Source organism: Pagrus major, chromosome 1, assembly GCF_040436345.1.
Source record: "Pagrus major chromosome 1, Pma_NU_1.0".
NCBI lineage: Eukaryota > Metazoa > Chordata > Actinopteri > Spariformes > Sparidae > Pagrus > Pagrus major.
This window is the reverse complement of record NC_133215.1, coordinates 21,307,306-21,325,197: the sequence shown is the minus strand read 5'-3', so window position 1 is coordinate 21,325,197 and position 17,892 is coordinate 21,307,306. Positions and strand designations below refer to the sequence as shown.

The 17,892-nt window shown below is 41.3% G+C and overlaps 1 protein-coding gene across 1 annotated transcript in view; it reads left to right on the top strand.

Annotated features, from left to right (window-relative positions):
• The window catches only part of usp43a (ubiquitin specific peptidase 43a), a 116,445-nt gene that overhangs the window by 12,595 nt on the left and 85,958 nt on the right, over nt 1–17,892 (top strand). Inside the window, exon 2 of the mRNA XM_073469088.1 lies at nt 235–387. Within this exon, the coding sequence (XP_073325189.1) occupies nt 235–387 (153 nt within the window). The remainder of the gene's footprint in view (nt 1–234; nt 388–17,892) is intronic.

The window sequence follows — 17,892 nt, the reverse complement described above, 5'->3', positions numbered from 1 at the left end:
ATGTTTTTAAATGAGTCTGCATTAAGTGACGATAAGAGAGAGAAACTTCCCTGCTTTTTTTCCCATCCCTTTAATGAGCGCTCCAAGCTGAACCAATTCTCACTTCCAAATGATGAGTTCCTGTGTTCCATGTGATCACCACGGCCTCATTTTGTCAGGAAGGACATCAGTATTTAATGACTTTAAGAATCACCCAAAGTGACAGATTAATTAGGATGTCTCTCCTCTCCCCAGAGCATAGTGGCCAAGTACGGCTCGCAGTTTCGGGGAAACTCTCAGCACGACGCCCTCGAGTTCCTCCTCTGGCTTTTGGACAGTGTGCATGAAGATGCTAATTCCAGCCCAAACAACAACAGCAGCAGCAGCAAGACCAAAGCTAACGCCAAGGTGAGTCCACATCATTAACCAAGGATGAATTAGATCTCTTTCTGTCTCACACACAAGCACACACAAAGCTGCTGTGTCTTTGTAACACTTCACTGCTCAAAGAAAACTTATGCACAGATTGTTTTTTTTTTCTATGCTAATTTTCTCAATGACTTGACAAACTTTCATTATTTTACACCCTCACCAGAAGGACTAGGGGGATAAATTATAGCTTTTAATTAACAGAGATAATTTTATTGCATTATCCTTTATAGTGGAGTCATAAACAGCAGCGCTTCCAGGGTGATAATCCACCTTTAAAAGTCACTAGCAGTACTTGAACCATCTGGTGGTACTGGCTCAATTAGACAGCCAACTTCTTAACAAAAACAAAGATTTTGCTGACCCACACGAGTTTGCGAGAACAGAGGCTTCCTCCACCCACTGTGTTGGAGCCAAGTCAGTGCTGTCATCCCTGCTGCTCATTAAATGTGAGCACGTCACATACACGATTTGTCTGAATCCCCGAGCCGTCTCAGACATCCCAGTCACCTCCAACATGTTCAGTTTTCTCTGTAGGATACATAAAGATCAGCTCTAGACAATAAGATTGCAGGAACAAACATAGAAGAATATGTTTTTATACTCTTTTTGAATCTTCCCAGTCAGTCTAGGCCTGGGCAATACTCCAATAGCATTGTTATTGTGATATGGTAAGTGTTTGGTTTAAAAGTTCCTGGTTTTAAAGGCTGCTTTTTTCTGAACTTACTAGACTGTTCTACTTGTTCTAATAACTCGCCTTTACCACCTTACTCATTATATCTACATTACTGCTTTTTATTATTATTATTTATCAAAAAATGTCATCAAGTATCTGGTCAAAAATGTTGTGATGTTTGATTTTGTTTCCCAGTCCTTGCATTTATGAAGTGTCTTTTCAAAAGATATACAGCCTATCATGTAATGTGACACAGTTTCAAAAAATTGTAATATATTTTAAGGACATATCACTCAGCTGTAAAGGCCTTTGCACAACAAGTCTGTTTGTTTTGTCCAAAATTGCCACATGTTTAAGAGATAGTTAACAGCATATCAATCTGGCCCACTGACATCCTGGAAGCAATCGGTATAATTCTGCAGCTCCTTTATCAACAGGTCGAAACTCTCGTCTTGTTTTCAGGATTGGATGGGCCCAGTATTGTCTTTTTCTTTAAGAAGTGAGACAACCACAAAATCATCTACACTGCTTGACAACTCTGTTTTGTCTCATATTGGGAATTTCAGCAATGAACAGAATAATCTACGCATCAGACTCAGTGTGCAATATTTCTGTGCATACAGTTTTTGTAATCAGATGACGGATTTAAAAAAACCCATAGAGATATAACGGACTTGTGCAAAGGCCTTAAGTCAGTCTCTTTTGTCAGAGTCAGTGTTGAAGGAGCTCAGTCCATTACTAAGCTACTGAGGCATTTATCGCGGAGTAACTTGGTTGACGCGCCACTCGCTATTGTTCGTTTGTTGTGTTGAATAAGAGTCCAGATGAGAGTCCCTTGATTGAATAATTGTGAATGGTTTTATTCCAATTCCAAAGTATATAACAAATTCTCCTTAGCGCCATAGCGGTCAAAAACCATATGCCCTTCTGGGTCAAAACACCTGCCAACAATAGTGACGTTGCTTCCTATATACACCTGTGCCCCTAAGTGACAGCACAGCGACACCACACCCACACAGTGTGAACTACAAAGACACCCATACAACATATTTGGCTCCTATAGTCAGTTTTGTGTCCATCTTTTCACAGGCAGCAAAACTCTGCAGAAATCTGCTGCTCCTCGTCGAGCTCAGTCTGGCACATTCACATTGCAAAAAAACCCATCAAATTTCACATTAGTTTTTCTCAACAGCAGAGTGCCAGTGTGATACAACTTTGGGTGCAGAATCATGCTGCCTGTAACACTGGGACCATTGTTTAATCAGAGCAGTGCATCAGTTTGCGATACAGTTGTATAATGTGTTCTCAGAATATCGTCGACCTTGTTATTTCAAATCAAATCAACTCAAGTTTATTGTCGCATACACGGTCGTACGCAGTACAAAGCTCATAGTACAAACCTCCTGTGAAATGGCTTCAACAGCACAACATTGTTTACATAATTCTAGTCAAAGAAACCACTTCATGTCCACAGTAGAGGAGAACCAGTAAACCCACAGTTCCCAGTTGAACTGGTTCTGTGATGAGTCAGCACTGCAGCGCTCTGAGTGCCGTTGTGCTTCTTCCACCGGCAGTTTGAGCGTTGGTCTGAAATGAACCTTCGTGTGCGGTGACTCTTTTCCTGTGAGATGTAAAAGAGAAGCTGTTGAAGTGGCAGGCATCAGTTGCCTGTCTGCCTCTCTCTGCGTCTCTGATGGGATGTTCACCTTGCAACCTTGCACTGGAGAGGAGCCAGGTGTGGATGTGATGTGCTGAGAGGGAATGAAGGGCAGACACATTATAACTGAGTTGATGACTTTTTTTTAATCATAGCTGGTGTCTGACATTGATGTTTGCCAAACATTTGATTTCTTGGACTTAGTCTATGGCTGTTGAACTCACATATACAGTGTGATACAGTATGGAACTAAATATGTAATTACAACATTAAATACAGGATAAGAGGACCCGCTGTGATGAACCCCTTGTGTTTAATTACATTTCCTCAGTATCATCCCATTGAGTTTGTTGTGCCTCCACTCCGGGCCGCGCTGCCAGCTGACGACCTCCAGCCCTGTTAGTGAATGAATACTGTTATGAGCCCAACAGTCGTTGCGCTGCCACCCAATGCCCAGCTCCCCCTCTCTGACAGCAGCGCTAATAGAGGCAGCCTTTATGCCACATAAACAGCTTAGGGCTGCGGCTCTCATTAGGCTGCCAGTGAATCGTGCTATCATAAAGCCGGCTTTCCTCCGCCGCTGCTATGAGGCACAGACGAGGAAAATCACTGGATTTCTCACACCAGGAGGGAACATGTCTGATTTTCTAAAAGGAAGTGCCCGTCCGCCTTCCCGTAAATTGATTTCATTCATGGAGCACAGTGCGCTCATGCTCATACTGCTGATGTAATGTGAAAACCTTGGAGCTCTGGAGATTACATGCTGCTCGGTGGGGTTAGAAAATAGGGTGACCTCATCTGTGTACGAAACGTTGTCAAAAACAGCAGCATAAAAAACATGAACGCTCATAAACTGACGTGGCCAAAACACATTTACACACACTTAAACTGTATGTCGTTGATTTCTCTGTTGCAGTCATGCAGACAGTGGGCTGAGATCACATTCATTACACACAAATCACATCCTGGTTGTCTTGAAGCTTTAACTAATCTGCCTTTATCTTATGTCCTCCTGTGTGATTAGCTCAGACTGTGAACATTAAAGGAGACATAGTATTACGCTCATTTTCAGGTTGATCATTTTCAGTCTCCTCTGATTGGTCAACTCACAAATGCCTGGCCTAGCACTGCTATCTACAACAGAGCAGCTGTGCTAAATCAATTCCTACATGCCAACCTAACAGCTTTTCATAAGTTAGACAAATGTGTGATATAGTGTGATGTCACAAAGTCATGGAATTAAAGGCGGGACTACTGACGGGCGTTTCACGAACAGTGTTTTCTGTGCGAGAGAGGCGCTTCCGTTTGGCGCAGATCTTTTTAACTTTCAAGATCGTTTACATGCACAAGAACCTATATAAAACACTGAAACAAAGAAAGTAACTTAGGTCTCCTTTAAGTTTTATTACCACAAACCAGTAACGGATACAAAAAAATCCCAGAAACTGACTCTGCATAGCCTAATATAACTCTGGTAGAGTCAATTAATAAGGAGAGAAATAAGGCTATATATCCTACCACAGAACCTTTACAAGTTAAAGTCCTGTAGCAGGGCAGACAGTAAGATGGAGTGGTGGCAGAGTTGAGCAGTAAAGGGCGAGGAAGGCAGTAAAGTGACTTTGATTGCTGTGTCTATCACTGGAGCCTGGGAAAGAGGCATCCAGGATGATACAGGTGATACATGCTGAGCTGACAGAAACTTAACAGTGTCAACATCGTCTCTGTCAATTTCACAGACATTTAGTGAATAGCACTTTGGCCTGCAGTTCTTCTTCCCCTGATCCATCCAGAGACCTCAGATTGTTTCTTGGCCTGTGTTTCTGTTGAGACGCATGCACTTTTTTACCCTGCTGGGGATACTGTTGTTATGGAATTTCTTCTGAGGCTTCCTGTTTGGTTAACTTTTACAATAACGTACCTCAAATACTCACAAGTTATGTACCAGCACTTTACTTTGTAGTAACTACATTGTTATCCCTTTTTAACCTGTGCATTACCCACCTCTTTGTCACAGTTTTGACAGCCTCTTGACGTTATGTGACATTTTTATGACCTCATTATTATTCCGGTCATGAATTATTCTCTTGTGAAGTGCTGAAATTCTTAAGGAACAAGTGCAATGATTTCCTTTTATAATGAATAGGCACCTAATATTCATGGTTGGTCGGTCCTGCTCAAGCCTTTACCTTGATTTTCAGGAGAACATAAAAAATGTATGTTCTATACTGACATATGCATCTTTACCCCCCTGAGGTATTATAGAGTTGGGAGCATAGTTGTTAGTGTAGTGAGTGTGAGCATAGGGTACGGTATAAAATCTTAAGTACAATAACCATCTCATGTTATACTGCATAACACAATTGTTACGGTTTTTATTATCATTTAGAATGACGCTAAACACTATGAAACCAGTATGTGTGTTTATTGAAACAACCGTTTTGTTACAGTATCACAACATATTTCGTTCTGACAGATATGGAATTTGATATCAACTTCACATATTCATTTTTATTAACACTACTATGGTAGAAGTACCGTATATACGCAAATGTACATGGTATGATAATCGGAACATGTGTCAGTGAAGGTGCTGCGGTCATAAGACATTCATGTGAACAGGACGGTGTAAATTGTCTCATGTGATCTTAAATGTGAAAAACTGTTGACCAGTCCCCCGCGGGCCTAGCGGTTTAGAGAAAAGGTGGATGGATTTATTGATTTACTTGTATTCCCATTGGCTAGACACAACTAGTCATTGAAGGTCTCTTCAGACTAATGCCTATGTAAATTGGACAAAACATTAGAAAATATGTAATGTAATACAACTTGACACTAACTAAATGCTCCCAGCCATAGTGGCAAAACCAGCCAGGTGTGCGCTCTTCTCTTATGCCATGTATCACATTTTTCTAGCGATTTTTACAAGTAGTAACATTTTTCATATATATGTATACAATAAATGTATACAAAATTGCTTTTTCCATTAATTACACATGACAACTGATTGTGCATACTCCAGGCGCACCACAAACGTTTTCCAAGGACATGCTATTTCCAGGTGTTGTTGAAATGGCGGTGCCTGCAGCAAAAAGCTAGAATTTATTGCAAAAGACTGTGTGTATTCCTGATAAACTGGTACATAAGTGTATAGTAAGCTAATATATGATCTAGAACATACCTATTCAACTGGCAGCCCATTGGCCAAATGCTGCCCTTAAACAACCTCACTCCGGCCCTTTGGTCATTTTGTTGGTGGCCTAATTAGCTTATTCATTAGCGATGTCTGTTGGAAAGCATATTAATATTCTTATTTTATTAAACATTTTAAACAAGGCGGTTTAAGCAGAGCGAATGTGTTTTTGGGTTTTTTCCCTGTACTTCTGTATTGTATCTTTTTCAATTGTGAAAACTGACAAACAAAGTTTGCATGCACAAATGCATTGTTTCAACACATTTAAATACTGAGCTTTACAGGTCAACCTTGACGGGTCCTTATTTTTTTGTTACAAAGTTTGTTACAAACTTGTAAATGTAGCTCACCTGCTGTACGAGCAGTGTGACCAGTCCAGCAGCCTCGACCAAGTAATCACATAACACAAGACTGAACACACACGAAGGCAGCTCAGTAATGTTAATCCTCCCTCCGACAGGACCTCACTAAACTCGCTTGGTTTCCTTCTCGCCTCACTGGCACCACATCAGCGGCATTCCTTGCCGGCTAATACAAGACCACAGTGAAGTCACAGCTTTGTACACAGTCATCATCAATTTTTTGCGATGGACAACATGTGTGACCATAGTTATTCAAATGTATAAGTGAACATTCTGCTTTTTGTTTGGCAAACACTGAAAGATCAGATTAACGCTGTCTTCATTGTCTCAGATGTTGCCACACTTGCAGCTTTTGTCTTCCAGCAAACGTTAGAAAAGAGGGAATAGCTGTCAGTGAGAGAGGTGTTTTTTAACTTGTTGCAGTGCAGAGTATAGCGGCTGCTGCCTACGAGCCATGGCATATGATTACTTGATATTAAAGGTCAGAATCACACTCAAAACGGCTGCATTGCATTTTCCCCTCTGGCCTCAGCAGTTCTCAAAATATCAGGAATGTTAAATAAAATATACATACTGTACATATGTCTGATAAGAAAAATGGCTCAAACCGAGACGGTCAAACTACGTGTTATTAGATAGAGGCGTACAATTCAGTGTTCATTGATGAGCACCGGGAGAACATTTTGCCCCAGGCCCTCCGTGAGTACGTTTTAGAGCGAGTGCATTTAAAAACTCATCCATCTTACCCTATGGACAGCAGTGGGACACAAGGCTTGCCAATGCAACACCAGTGCCAAAGCATTATATATGCATTATTCCATTTTAAATGTCGATAGTGGTGGGGCCTTTCTTCCCCAGGAGAGACGACTGTGGAGGGAAGAGAGCGGAAAATCCCCTGGACCCAGAGCCAGCTGCATAGACTTTGAAATCGGGTCAGTGTATGCGGTAAAGCGAGCGAGCTCTCTTATCGACAGGGACAGAAAAAGTGAGTTTGATAGCTCTCCATGCGATTTTGGCTTATGTTCTCCTGAGGCGGGGATGAGATCAAATGTCCTTCAATGAGATGAATCAGTTGACAGGTAGGACGACAGGGAGAGGCTGACGGGTCCTTGATCTGGTGTCTCCCATTTTCTGTGTCAGTCATCAGGACAGTAGGCTAATGCTCTGATATCACATCCACCTCAGGAGTTTCAGTCAGAAACATCAATGTGCTTTGTGTGAAAATAAAGTTTAAAATGTAGTGTGTGGGTCTGCTTCTCCTCATGTGAAAAGATTGTTGACAGGTTGTCCTTTACAGTGAGTAGAACTAAGAGAAATGACTTGGTGAGGCAGGAAATCCTCTAAAATAACTGTAAAATTGTTTCCAGTGAGTAACTGATGTTGCAGAATGACTATAACACACTGTGGTAAAGATAAAATGCAAATGTTCCATCAATATTTTAGGTTTAATAAGTAATTAAATAAGTTATTTTTTCCCCAGGGAGTAAAGATGTTTGGAGATTAAAGCTGTTGTTAATATTTTACATCATCAAAAAATCAGAAGCACTTGTCAGACTTTAAAAACAGCTCAGAACTCATTCAGAACTTGAAAGCAAACTTCATTTTATGGATGCTACAGATTAAATTATTAGTAATATCTATATTTAACTGATCACCTACTGATGCTAGGATCAGACTACACAATATTTCTGCCTTTTTAGTCACATTTCGACGTTATGATCATTGATTCATAAATTCTTGCTGTGACCAATCACAGCTTGCCTTCTTGTATGGCTTCTGTTATGTCTATCAGATGCCAAGAACAGCCTCCACACAACTGCACCAACGATTGTTTAAAGACAGTGTTATAAACGAAAGTCAACCTTCAGTTGGCAGAAACAGGGTGTGGTGCTACATTCACATGCTCCTCGGATGGTCCCATTTCCTTAGTTCACAAGTCGTCCTTCCAACTTCGATGTGTTCGTGTGCGTCATGTCGAAGGCTGTTTTGCATTTGAGTGACAGGGAAAAGCAAGGAAAGCAAGCAATTAGCTCGGTTGCTAACGGGATAATAAGTTCATTCAAATGACATTTTGAAACCATTGACTCCTGTCTCATAACTGTAAGCGAAAGCATTCGGTTGAATAAAAGTGAATGGTGTTATACAGCTAATAAGCTAAAATAGTTAAATCTTTTTTGGACTTCTCAGTGATCAGCACTGTCAACAGTGTGAATTCAAATGTCAAAGTTCACCAAAGTTTAACTCTACACGAAACAATTGCACTGGTTCTCTGATTGTGGCGAGTGAATGCAGGAATTAGTAAAGTGCGTCTTCTCATAATGCTCCTGACGAAAGGTTGATAGCTAAATGGTTACAGGAGTACTGAAATGAAATTAAAGGTCATTCCACTTGTGCTTCGCCATGTTAACAGTTGTGCTCGGAAGTACATGATCTAGCCCTACGCACTGTAGGACAGCGTCACGGATCACGTCACTGGAACAACAGTCTGTTATCTGTCGAAACATTGTGAGGCTTTCCAGGTGATGGACAAAAACGAGTAAGTTGTTGAGACTGATCCCTTTCATTCCTGACACCCAATGTCTGTCAAGTCCGGCCACTACCAGACTGTTATCATGTGTCCTGTCCTGGCATTCACCTATATATTTGAAGTTATATAACATTGTCTTTGGCTGCATCAAAGAAAGACTGATGGAGGGAAAGTGTGACCACTAGACAACATTTCCTTCCCTCCCCCTGGTCTTTGAGTCACGTCCAGGTGATGCTGTTCTGTTATGAAGCCTTCAGTCACTATCCGGTCACCCACACCCTTCACTGCTCAGCTCCCGTCTCTCCTCCGGCTCTCTCCTCACACAGGTTACATCAAAGCAACGTAACCCCTACCGCTGCCACCACCGCGCGCCTGGTCAGCAGCCCGATTTTAACTACAAGTGACATTTCTGAGATGCCGCAAATTCCTCCTGACAGAGAGGCAGAGCAATAGGGTTACTGTTGCAGAAATGGGCAGAAAATGTTTGATGTTGGAAAAGAGTTGTAGCTGTAATGGTGTCTGAAGGCCCTCACAACACCGACGCTCCTTTCAGCACTTATTACACAACTAACATGTGTAAGTAAGCTATACAACGTCAATTTCAGAAGTGATTCTGAGAGTTTCTATATTTTATCAGTGTGAAACAGTCTGGACAGAGTGGACGGGGTCAGCTAATCCCTCTGTGCTATCCTACCCCGCTAATAGGATTTGCAAGGGAGGGGGGGACTTTTGATGGAAACCTTTTTGAAATATTTCTCAACATATATTTCTGCCTTCTCTTTCTTTCCACGGCTTCATTCATAATTCACTTAGGCTGCTCAAGTGTCTTTTTTAAGCCCTATTCCTGACGTAATGCCTCGATCTATCAGCTAGTGAGGGTTGAATGACTGAGTAGGCCTTCTCATCCCCTGTCACTCCCCTCGCCTGCAACTCTGTCAGACATGAGATTTCGGTTTCTTCTTTGGGGATTGTTCTGCTGATTTATGTATTGCGATGAAACAATGTTGTTGACTTTGCATTTTTCTTTGCCCCGTGAATGAAGTTGCTCAGCTCCGACAGCTCTTTGGTATTCCTTTGTGTCACCTCTGAATGGATGCCATCTACACGCTGCCTATATGTTGGCGCTTGTGAAAAAGCTCCCGCTCGCTTACAAACTTGGAAATTCAGATGCCGCTGCCACATTGATTTACATCCAAACTTCTCTCTGACACATTGTCTTTCCTCAGCAGAAATAAACTGAAGCAATTTAAAAAAACAGACAAAGGTAAGATATTTCAGTACCAGAGATTAAGAGGAAGGGAGAAGGAAGGATGGCTATCTTTTGGTTTGCTAGTGGACAAAAGACTCACTACAGCATACAGAGGGAGAAACACTGCTGTTTTCCTGTTTTTCATTGTATCTCATTTTAGAAACATTGGTTAGAGTACAATATGAGAGCAAGGAGGGGTAACCAGAAAGGAAGCAAGGAAGGAAGAATGGCCAGAGGACATTACTAAGTTCATTTTTAGAGTAGTAATGGTGGGAGTGTTTTCTGTGAGGGGTTGTTCAGAGATGAGAAGACACATCCTGCAGAGACAGAAAAGCCAGAGAAGTCTGTATTTGAGTTTTTCTGAGAACTCTTTGTGTGTCACCAATCTCACTTCCAAATGGGTGTTTTCTGAAGTATCAGGGAGACACAATTGTAACTTGGCATTTTTCTGTTTCTCACAGTCATACTACAGCGCAAGCTCAGTGTTTGCAGGAGATATAAGCCTGGAAACATCAAGAATCAATTACAGCCCTGTCAAGAAAGTTTTAAATAATCACCTTGTTGATTATTACATGAGCACTCCAGTAATGTAGCCTTGCATTCCTTTACATGGATCAAGCGATCGATTTTAGTGAACCGCCATCTAGCGATGCTCGTGCGGTTGCAAGTTGCAGTGACTCTGTGCAAGTGGCAGCAGCATGGTTAAATGGATTGACAACATCCAGTTACAGATCAAGGTATATTACAGGGATGACAATGTTAGTGTTATTCAGATTTTACATATTATACATTGTTTACGACAATAGCCTGAATAGATTCATTGTCAAAAGTAACTGTTCATAAAAAGTAAAGGTAAAAGTAGAAAATTGTTCATTATAGGGGGACGCCACTGCACTATGGCAACTTGTGTACTTGCAGATTTATGTTTAAAACTTTTTAAAACTCGTCTCCAGTGACTTCCTTTAAGGAAAGTTCACACAGCTTAGTCCGGAGCCACAAAAAAAACGTTTTTTATAAAACTTTGGTACAACTTTTGTTGGATATGCAAAAGTACACCTAACACCTGTAAATAGACTTTGACTTGTAGAATCGGTTTAAAGTTTTTAACAAATCAGTAACTAGGTGAAAACTACCACCAACTTTTGTAGATTAAAACTAAGCATGTTTATGCAGTTGCCTAAAATTTATCAGAAACAGGTCTTGGTGGACAGAAAAATTAGAAGCAAATAGCAATGATGTTCCAGTAAATGGTATGCTCATCCAGTCAAGACAGACCTGTCAATCATTTAATTCATTAGCCTCTTGAAATGACATTTACTTAAAGCTAATTAATCCACAGCCTTTCCAGAGTACATCGATTTATACAAAAGTGGTGAGATGTTGTTTTCAGACTATTCTGCCAGATGAATCTCAGCCTCCTTATCCATGCGACGAGTCTGATTCTTACTGTTAAAGCAACTTTGATTAAACCACCACACACCTGAAAAAACATCTTTCTAGTAAGAGTGGTGTTGACCTTCATGTGAACAACTGCTAAAAATTTGGATAGACCTGTTTGACCCACGGTAGAGCTCAGAAATCATGCATGACTGTGCAGAGAAGTAACGCTGAGTGATCTACAGGGACCCTCCACCCAACTGTAGAGCAACCCTACAGAGAAGTGCTGTGACTGAAATGCCATGCTGCAGGAGGTTATGAAAAATTAAACATGTCCTCTCAGGGGGCAAAACAGTTTTACACAGAGGAGATCCATAAGTGGCAGCAACATTAGCCCAGCGATTGATTCATGCTCAGGAGATGGCAGCGGGCACATCCTCCCGATCACCTCCTGCCCTCTGCGCTTCCTTCACGTCCTCCTGCTGTCCTTTCTATGTGAAAGTGTGTGTGCGCGTTGTCATGTGTGACAGCAGACGGAAGAGTTTTCAGGATAAGCTTTTAAAACTCTCTCTTGCATGTTTGACAGGAGCAGACAGAGATGCCCTCGCTTGCTCTCTCTTTCTCACTCATTTCTTTTTCTTAGCTCCCCATCTTACCAAGCAGTGCTCCCCTTTTAGATCAGAAATGTGTTTTTTTTTCTCTTCATTTCTCTATACTTAGCTCCAGTGCCAGTGTACACACACACACACACACACACACACAAACACTCGCAAGCAAGCAGCCAGCCGAAGTACAGTAACTCAAGGTGGGCATCACAGACGCTGCCACCAACATGCAGGTGGAGATTCAATGTAAAAGGCTTTTAATGGATCGTACTACGTGAATGAAATATTCATGACATTTCCAAAGAAACATTTAATTAAATACATTAATGTTTCAAAGGATGTCCTTCCTTAAATAGTTCAAGAACATCTGAAAGATAAACTTCTGTCTATACCAAGTGAGAGAGAGAGAGTGAGAAGGAGAGAGAGAGAGTGAGAAGGAGAGAGAGTGAGAAGGAGAGAGAGAGAGAAAGAAGGGGGGATGAAAGTGAAAGTTAGACTGAGAGGAAAGTGGAGAAGGAGTGGAGGGGAGTTTTCAGAGAAGGTCTTCTAATGAAGATTAGGGTGAACTGAGGACTATGGGAAGTTAATGGAAGTCAGACGTGTACTATAAATGCTGCAGAACTGAGCTCTCACATTCTGAGCATAAAAGAGCAGCCTTTTCAGAAAGAGGTCGGCAAAAAAGTTGAATTTCTTGTCTCTTACTGAAAGAGGTGAACAGTAAATTTTAGGTCTCACGGATTAAAAGTGCTTTCTTGATAGTAGAAGAATTCACTCACTGTTTCTTACAAACACACATTAGTCGCTCGCATTGTCACCTCGAAGTAATTCTGACAGGCAGTTGAGGAAAATAACCAATCTGCCGTAAATCCACAGAGGGATTTTTCCCACTCATTGTCATCTGTATGATCAGTGTTCAGAACTGGTCCTGCTAGTGAAAACTGGAAGTAGATGTGAACATGCTTTTTGTTGGTCTTATTCAAGTAAACAAAGTCCTTCCTGCAGGTGCATTGTTCAGTGTAGCTTCCACCACACCCTATAGAAGCTTTTCTTCCTTATATGGTCGCGTCTTCCTGATGCCCGCAGGCCTGGAGAACGCTAGTGGTATCTGCGATGCAGTCTGACCTGTTCCTGTCACCTGTTCTCCATTGTTCATCATTGTCCTGAATGGCCTGTTCTGAAAAAGAAACTATTTTTATCTCAAGTTAGTTTCATATTTAGTCACACAATTCATTGAACAATGATTAAAAAAAAAACATGTGTAAAAGGTTGGTATAAGAGGAAAAGACAGGGTTGTGTTTTGTTTGCATTTTGATTTGAGTGTTAGATTAATCAGCTTGTTATTTGCAGTGTGACACTTTAGATTGTGGTTGACTGTGCGTGGGTTATGTAGTGGTTTTAGTGAGGCTTAAGTGTTAATATGCCAGTGTGGCAGATTTTGCAGAAGAAGATAAAGGGTTTAAAAAATAAAAAGACCTTGTGCAGCTCAAACCAGAAGCCCATTAACAGTAAAGCAGCATTATTACTTACTCAAATGTTGCATGCAGGGCAACGGTACAAAACACTTTTTTATGCACAATTCACAGTATTTTACAGTGGTAATTTCAAGAAAACGTGTGTTTTTTTATTGGAGGGACCAGCTAAAGCTTTAAAGCTCCATTGTGTAGGATTTAGTGGCAAGGTTGCAGATTACAAACAACACGTCTCACCCTTCCCTACAGTGGCTACTAAAAAGGCAAAAAAACACCAAAGGCCCTCTTTAGAGCCAGTGTTACTGTATGTTTTTCACTTCTGGGCTACTGTAGAAACATGGCAGGGCTCATCCTAAGGCAGTGAAAACACAATGATTCTTAAACCCTAATGAAAATATGTTATGGTACATTTCTACCCCTAAATCTACCTACAGACTGCACCTTTAACATGTGCGAGAGACAGAAAGAGAGAGAAATGGAAGATTATCTTTACATTCCTTTTTCATTTCTGGTTTTATCTTTTTTTCGTAATTAAAGTTTTTATGTATTTGATTACAAACAAACAGACAGAGTATTGTTATTGGGCAGCAAGATATCCAAAGGTCCATGGTTAATATACATACTTAATACAAAAATTAAAATTTAGCAGCCACAGCGGTACAACCAGATCATTACAGTGTCCCAGCGATGGTACAAGTAAAAAACTGGTCCCATGACCTCTTAAAGGTCTCACCTTCATCATGGATACTATTTCTTACAAAGATTGCATCCATTTTTTAAATCTGGAGGGGATGTACTTTTCCAAAATCTGAGGATCAGTCAGGCAAAGTCGTATTTTGATACATTTGGCAATTCTGTTTGGTCCCCCAGCATAGTCCCTTGGTTTTAGGTACAAAATGGATAAACAAGTTTACATCCCCAGATTGCATGTGAAAATGCTCCTGTTTCTGTCTGGCATTTCCAACATGAATTATTGGGGGACAAGCCCATCCTGTGGAGCTTAGGTAAAATAAAACTTATGTATGATCTTAAACTGAGTACATTTCCCCTGAGCCTCCATTATATGTGGAGGCAACAGTGAATATTATCAATTATTTACTCTATGTATGATAACGATATGATGATATTTGTCATTTGTCTTTAGTGCATTCATGCTAGTGAACCACAGTTCATTTCATTAAACATCAATTAAATATGAATTAGCATTTACTCGTCATATCAGGATATACAAAATATTGGTAAAATATTATAACTAAAGTTTTTTCAGTCATATCTTTAGCCTTGGTATGAAGAATACCAGGTCATAAGAGTAATGGACTTGATGGCCTGATTCCTCCTCCAAAGTGTATTGTGAATTGCCAGGATTTTGGTTGTCTCTATTATTACATCTCACAGGGAGTTTATGAGGACATTAACCAGTCTCTCAGTAATCACATTTCAGTCTTTTGGTTTGACATCTCTTCCTGTCTTGCTGAGAATGCCAGATCATCAATGCTGCTTTCCCTTCCTGTTTGGATCACAGGCTCTGGCCCTGGCACATCTCAGACCTCAACTTCAGGACCCATTCCCTTTAGAGGCTAATGAATTCTCTTCCTTTCATCTTGATTAGTCATGTCAGTTAGTTTAATTCTCTAAGTCAATATTTGAATAAATACTTTTAGTTAGCAGATGAGAGACACAGAGTGTGTGTGTGTGTGTGTGTGAGAAAGAGAGAGAGAGAGAGAGAAAGAGAGAGATATGCTCTCTCTCTCTCTCTCTCTCTGCCAAGCCAGATTTGGCTGTCAGAGCTCTGCCAGGGGCTCTTGTCTGAGGCTGCTTAGTTTCTGCTCTGCCTTTGTTTTGGCCCAGCTGGCATCTCCATAGTAACAGCCAGAGAGCGGCGGGTCTGGCTGCACTCGGCACCGCATGAAATGGAGTGGGTACATGCTGTGCTCTTCAGATAGGGACAGGCCTAGGATCGGTGAAAGGTACGGTGAAGTTATTTATCTTAGGTCAACTAGTACAGAAAAGAAATAGCAGTGAACAAAAGTTGATCATTTTGTCGAAAAAAAGCACAGGCGAGAGTCTTTGTGGAGAGGGAAAGTGATAGTGGAGACGGGGTCATGATGACTGTAAGAGTGCAGAGGAAAGCAGAGGATGAGAGGTGGAGGGGGGGGGGGTTAAAATGCCTGTGTGGTTTCCACCGTTATCTCCCAGACTGCCTTGTTACCGTAAGCCAGCTTTGAATAGGCCGAATTAGCGGCAGCCGTCCGGAGCTGAAAGAATAGGGGTGAGTCAGCCGCTTTACTGCACGGACAGCGATTCTTTCATTCCTCCCCTTCTCTGGACAACTGTGTGCCCCTCAGTCGGTCTATATGGGGCGGTGTCTCACCGTCTCTATCCCTCTCTCCCTTTTCTTCCACACTCTTGTTGCCCATCCTCTATTGTAAAGGTTTGAACCAAAATATAGAGAGCCACACTGCTGCCTGACTTCGGTGTTCGGTGTATTTGTCGCACCAGTTTTTTGCTCAAATTAGTGCGAGACCTTCCAATCTATTTCAATTGACTGGTGGAAATACTATGGACTAAGGAACAACCAGAGGAAGGTTAATCATGACATGAAATGTTCATATTGTCTCATGCTTAGAGCCTGACAAGTTGAGACAAAATGTGCTAAAATGTGCCACCATGCAGAGGATGAACCTTTCAGATGTAGCAAGCAACAACAACCTTTCCTCTGGTGCCCTCGTCAGGCCAAACTTTATATTTTATGGCCATTAGTATACCGGAGTACAACAGTCTGTGTTAGTGGTGTTAAGTAATTCAATTAACACTGATGGCTGCACGTGTTTTCTTAGCATCCTTCTGTCTCACTGTAGTCTTTGAATTCTCTTCTGATCTCTGTCCTTTACAATATTTCCTCCTCTATTCTCACATTTCTTTTGTCTTTATTGATCCATGCTTGGTTTATTTCTCCAGTCTCTTCTCGTTGACCTCGTTCAACCTCTGCCACCCTGCCTCCATACACTGCTTACAGTATTTGAGAAAAAGATGAAAGGCTTTTATCACAGCTTGATTTCCCTTTAGAAGCTGTTTAATTAGAAAGTGAGCTGAAATTAACAAATCTCCAGTCCTCAGACGGTGTTGACAAACTCTCAGGTGTGTGACACACACATGCTCGCTTCTATTAAAACCTGTCCCGTATAGATATGACTGCTGCTCAAATGCACTGGTGGCAGACGCTCTCTAAAAGACAAGCGTGGATCTGGCTGCCTCCTCAAGCAGCCAAACAGCTATGTCAACATTGGCTCGCCTAATTCGCACGCTCAGTGGGAGACGTCATCTCTTCCTGCAGGAGGCCGAAAACATCAAGCTGATACCAGCAGCGTAAAGTGTGGGCTACTTCAGCACAAAACACACTCGATACACACACAGACACCAAAGGACAAACAAGCTTAATAAGACAGGCAGAGCTGAGAAAAGAGGCTTTTTGCACAGTCCTGTTAATTAATTATGCAATTATTTAAATGTGTTTGTGGCTGTTTATTTGAAATGAACATTTCATTTTAATGCTGCTGGGTGACATTGTGACATCATAGACCTCATTCACACGCCGGCCTTGGCCTTTTCCCTCACGCTCAGGTCACGTCAGATTGCCAACACTTATATGATGTGCACCCCAGAACACAGCACCAACACATTTGAGCTTCCCACCCTGAGTGAAAAAGGCCGCCATGTGAATATGGTCTATGGGTTTAGCTGAATTTAAGCAAGTGACATGCTAATTACAGACATAACACAAAGTATCATATACAGTATCACTGCCCATTGAAAAGAGAACGGATAGTGAAAATCAGGAGGGATATCAAGCCATATTTCAAGGTAAAACAACATATTTGATCATCCGTTCCATTAGTTAACACTAGCATCCACTTCCCAACTAACATTACCATGACAGTGTTGCACGATGTGATAGGAAAGGTGTGAAGTACTTCTGAAATATCAACACATATCTTGGACACATTTATTTAACCTGGAAGTAGAACACACTATAATCAAACAGTGCTAATGTCAGCTAACGGGTTATGTTGTATTACCTTGAAATGGAGCCTTTTCAGTTGCTGATCAACCAGGAAAACACCAAAATAACATTATCCCCACAATTTGTGCCTCCCATCCTGAGCGTTGCGTCAAAAGAAGATGGCCGCCGTGTGAATATGGTCTATTCAAGGACATCATACTGGAGTGATCAGCTTCGTCATACAGCAGGAATCTTGAGATGAAACTGTTAAAACCAATAAACTCTCTTAAACCCTATTCACACTGGACTAGTATTACCTTGGGACCTCTAGTAATTTGTAATTATTGCGGAGGACTTCTGTGATTTTAATCC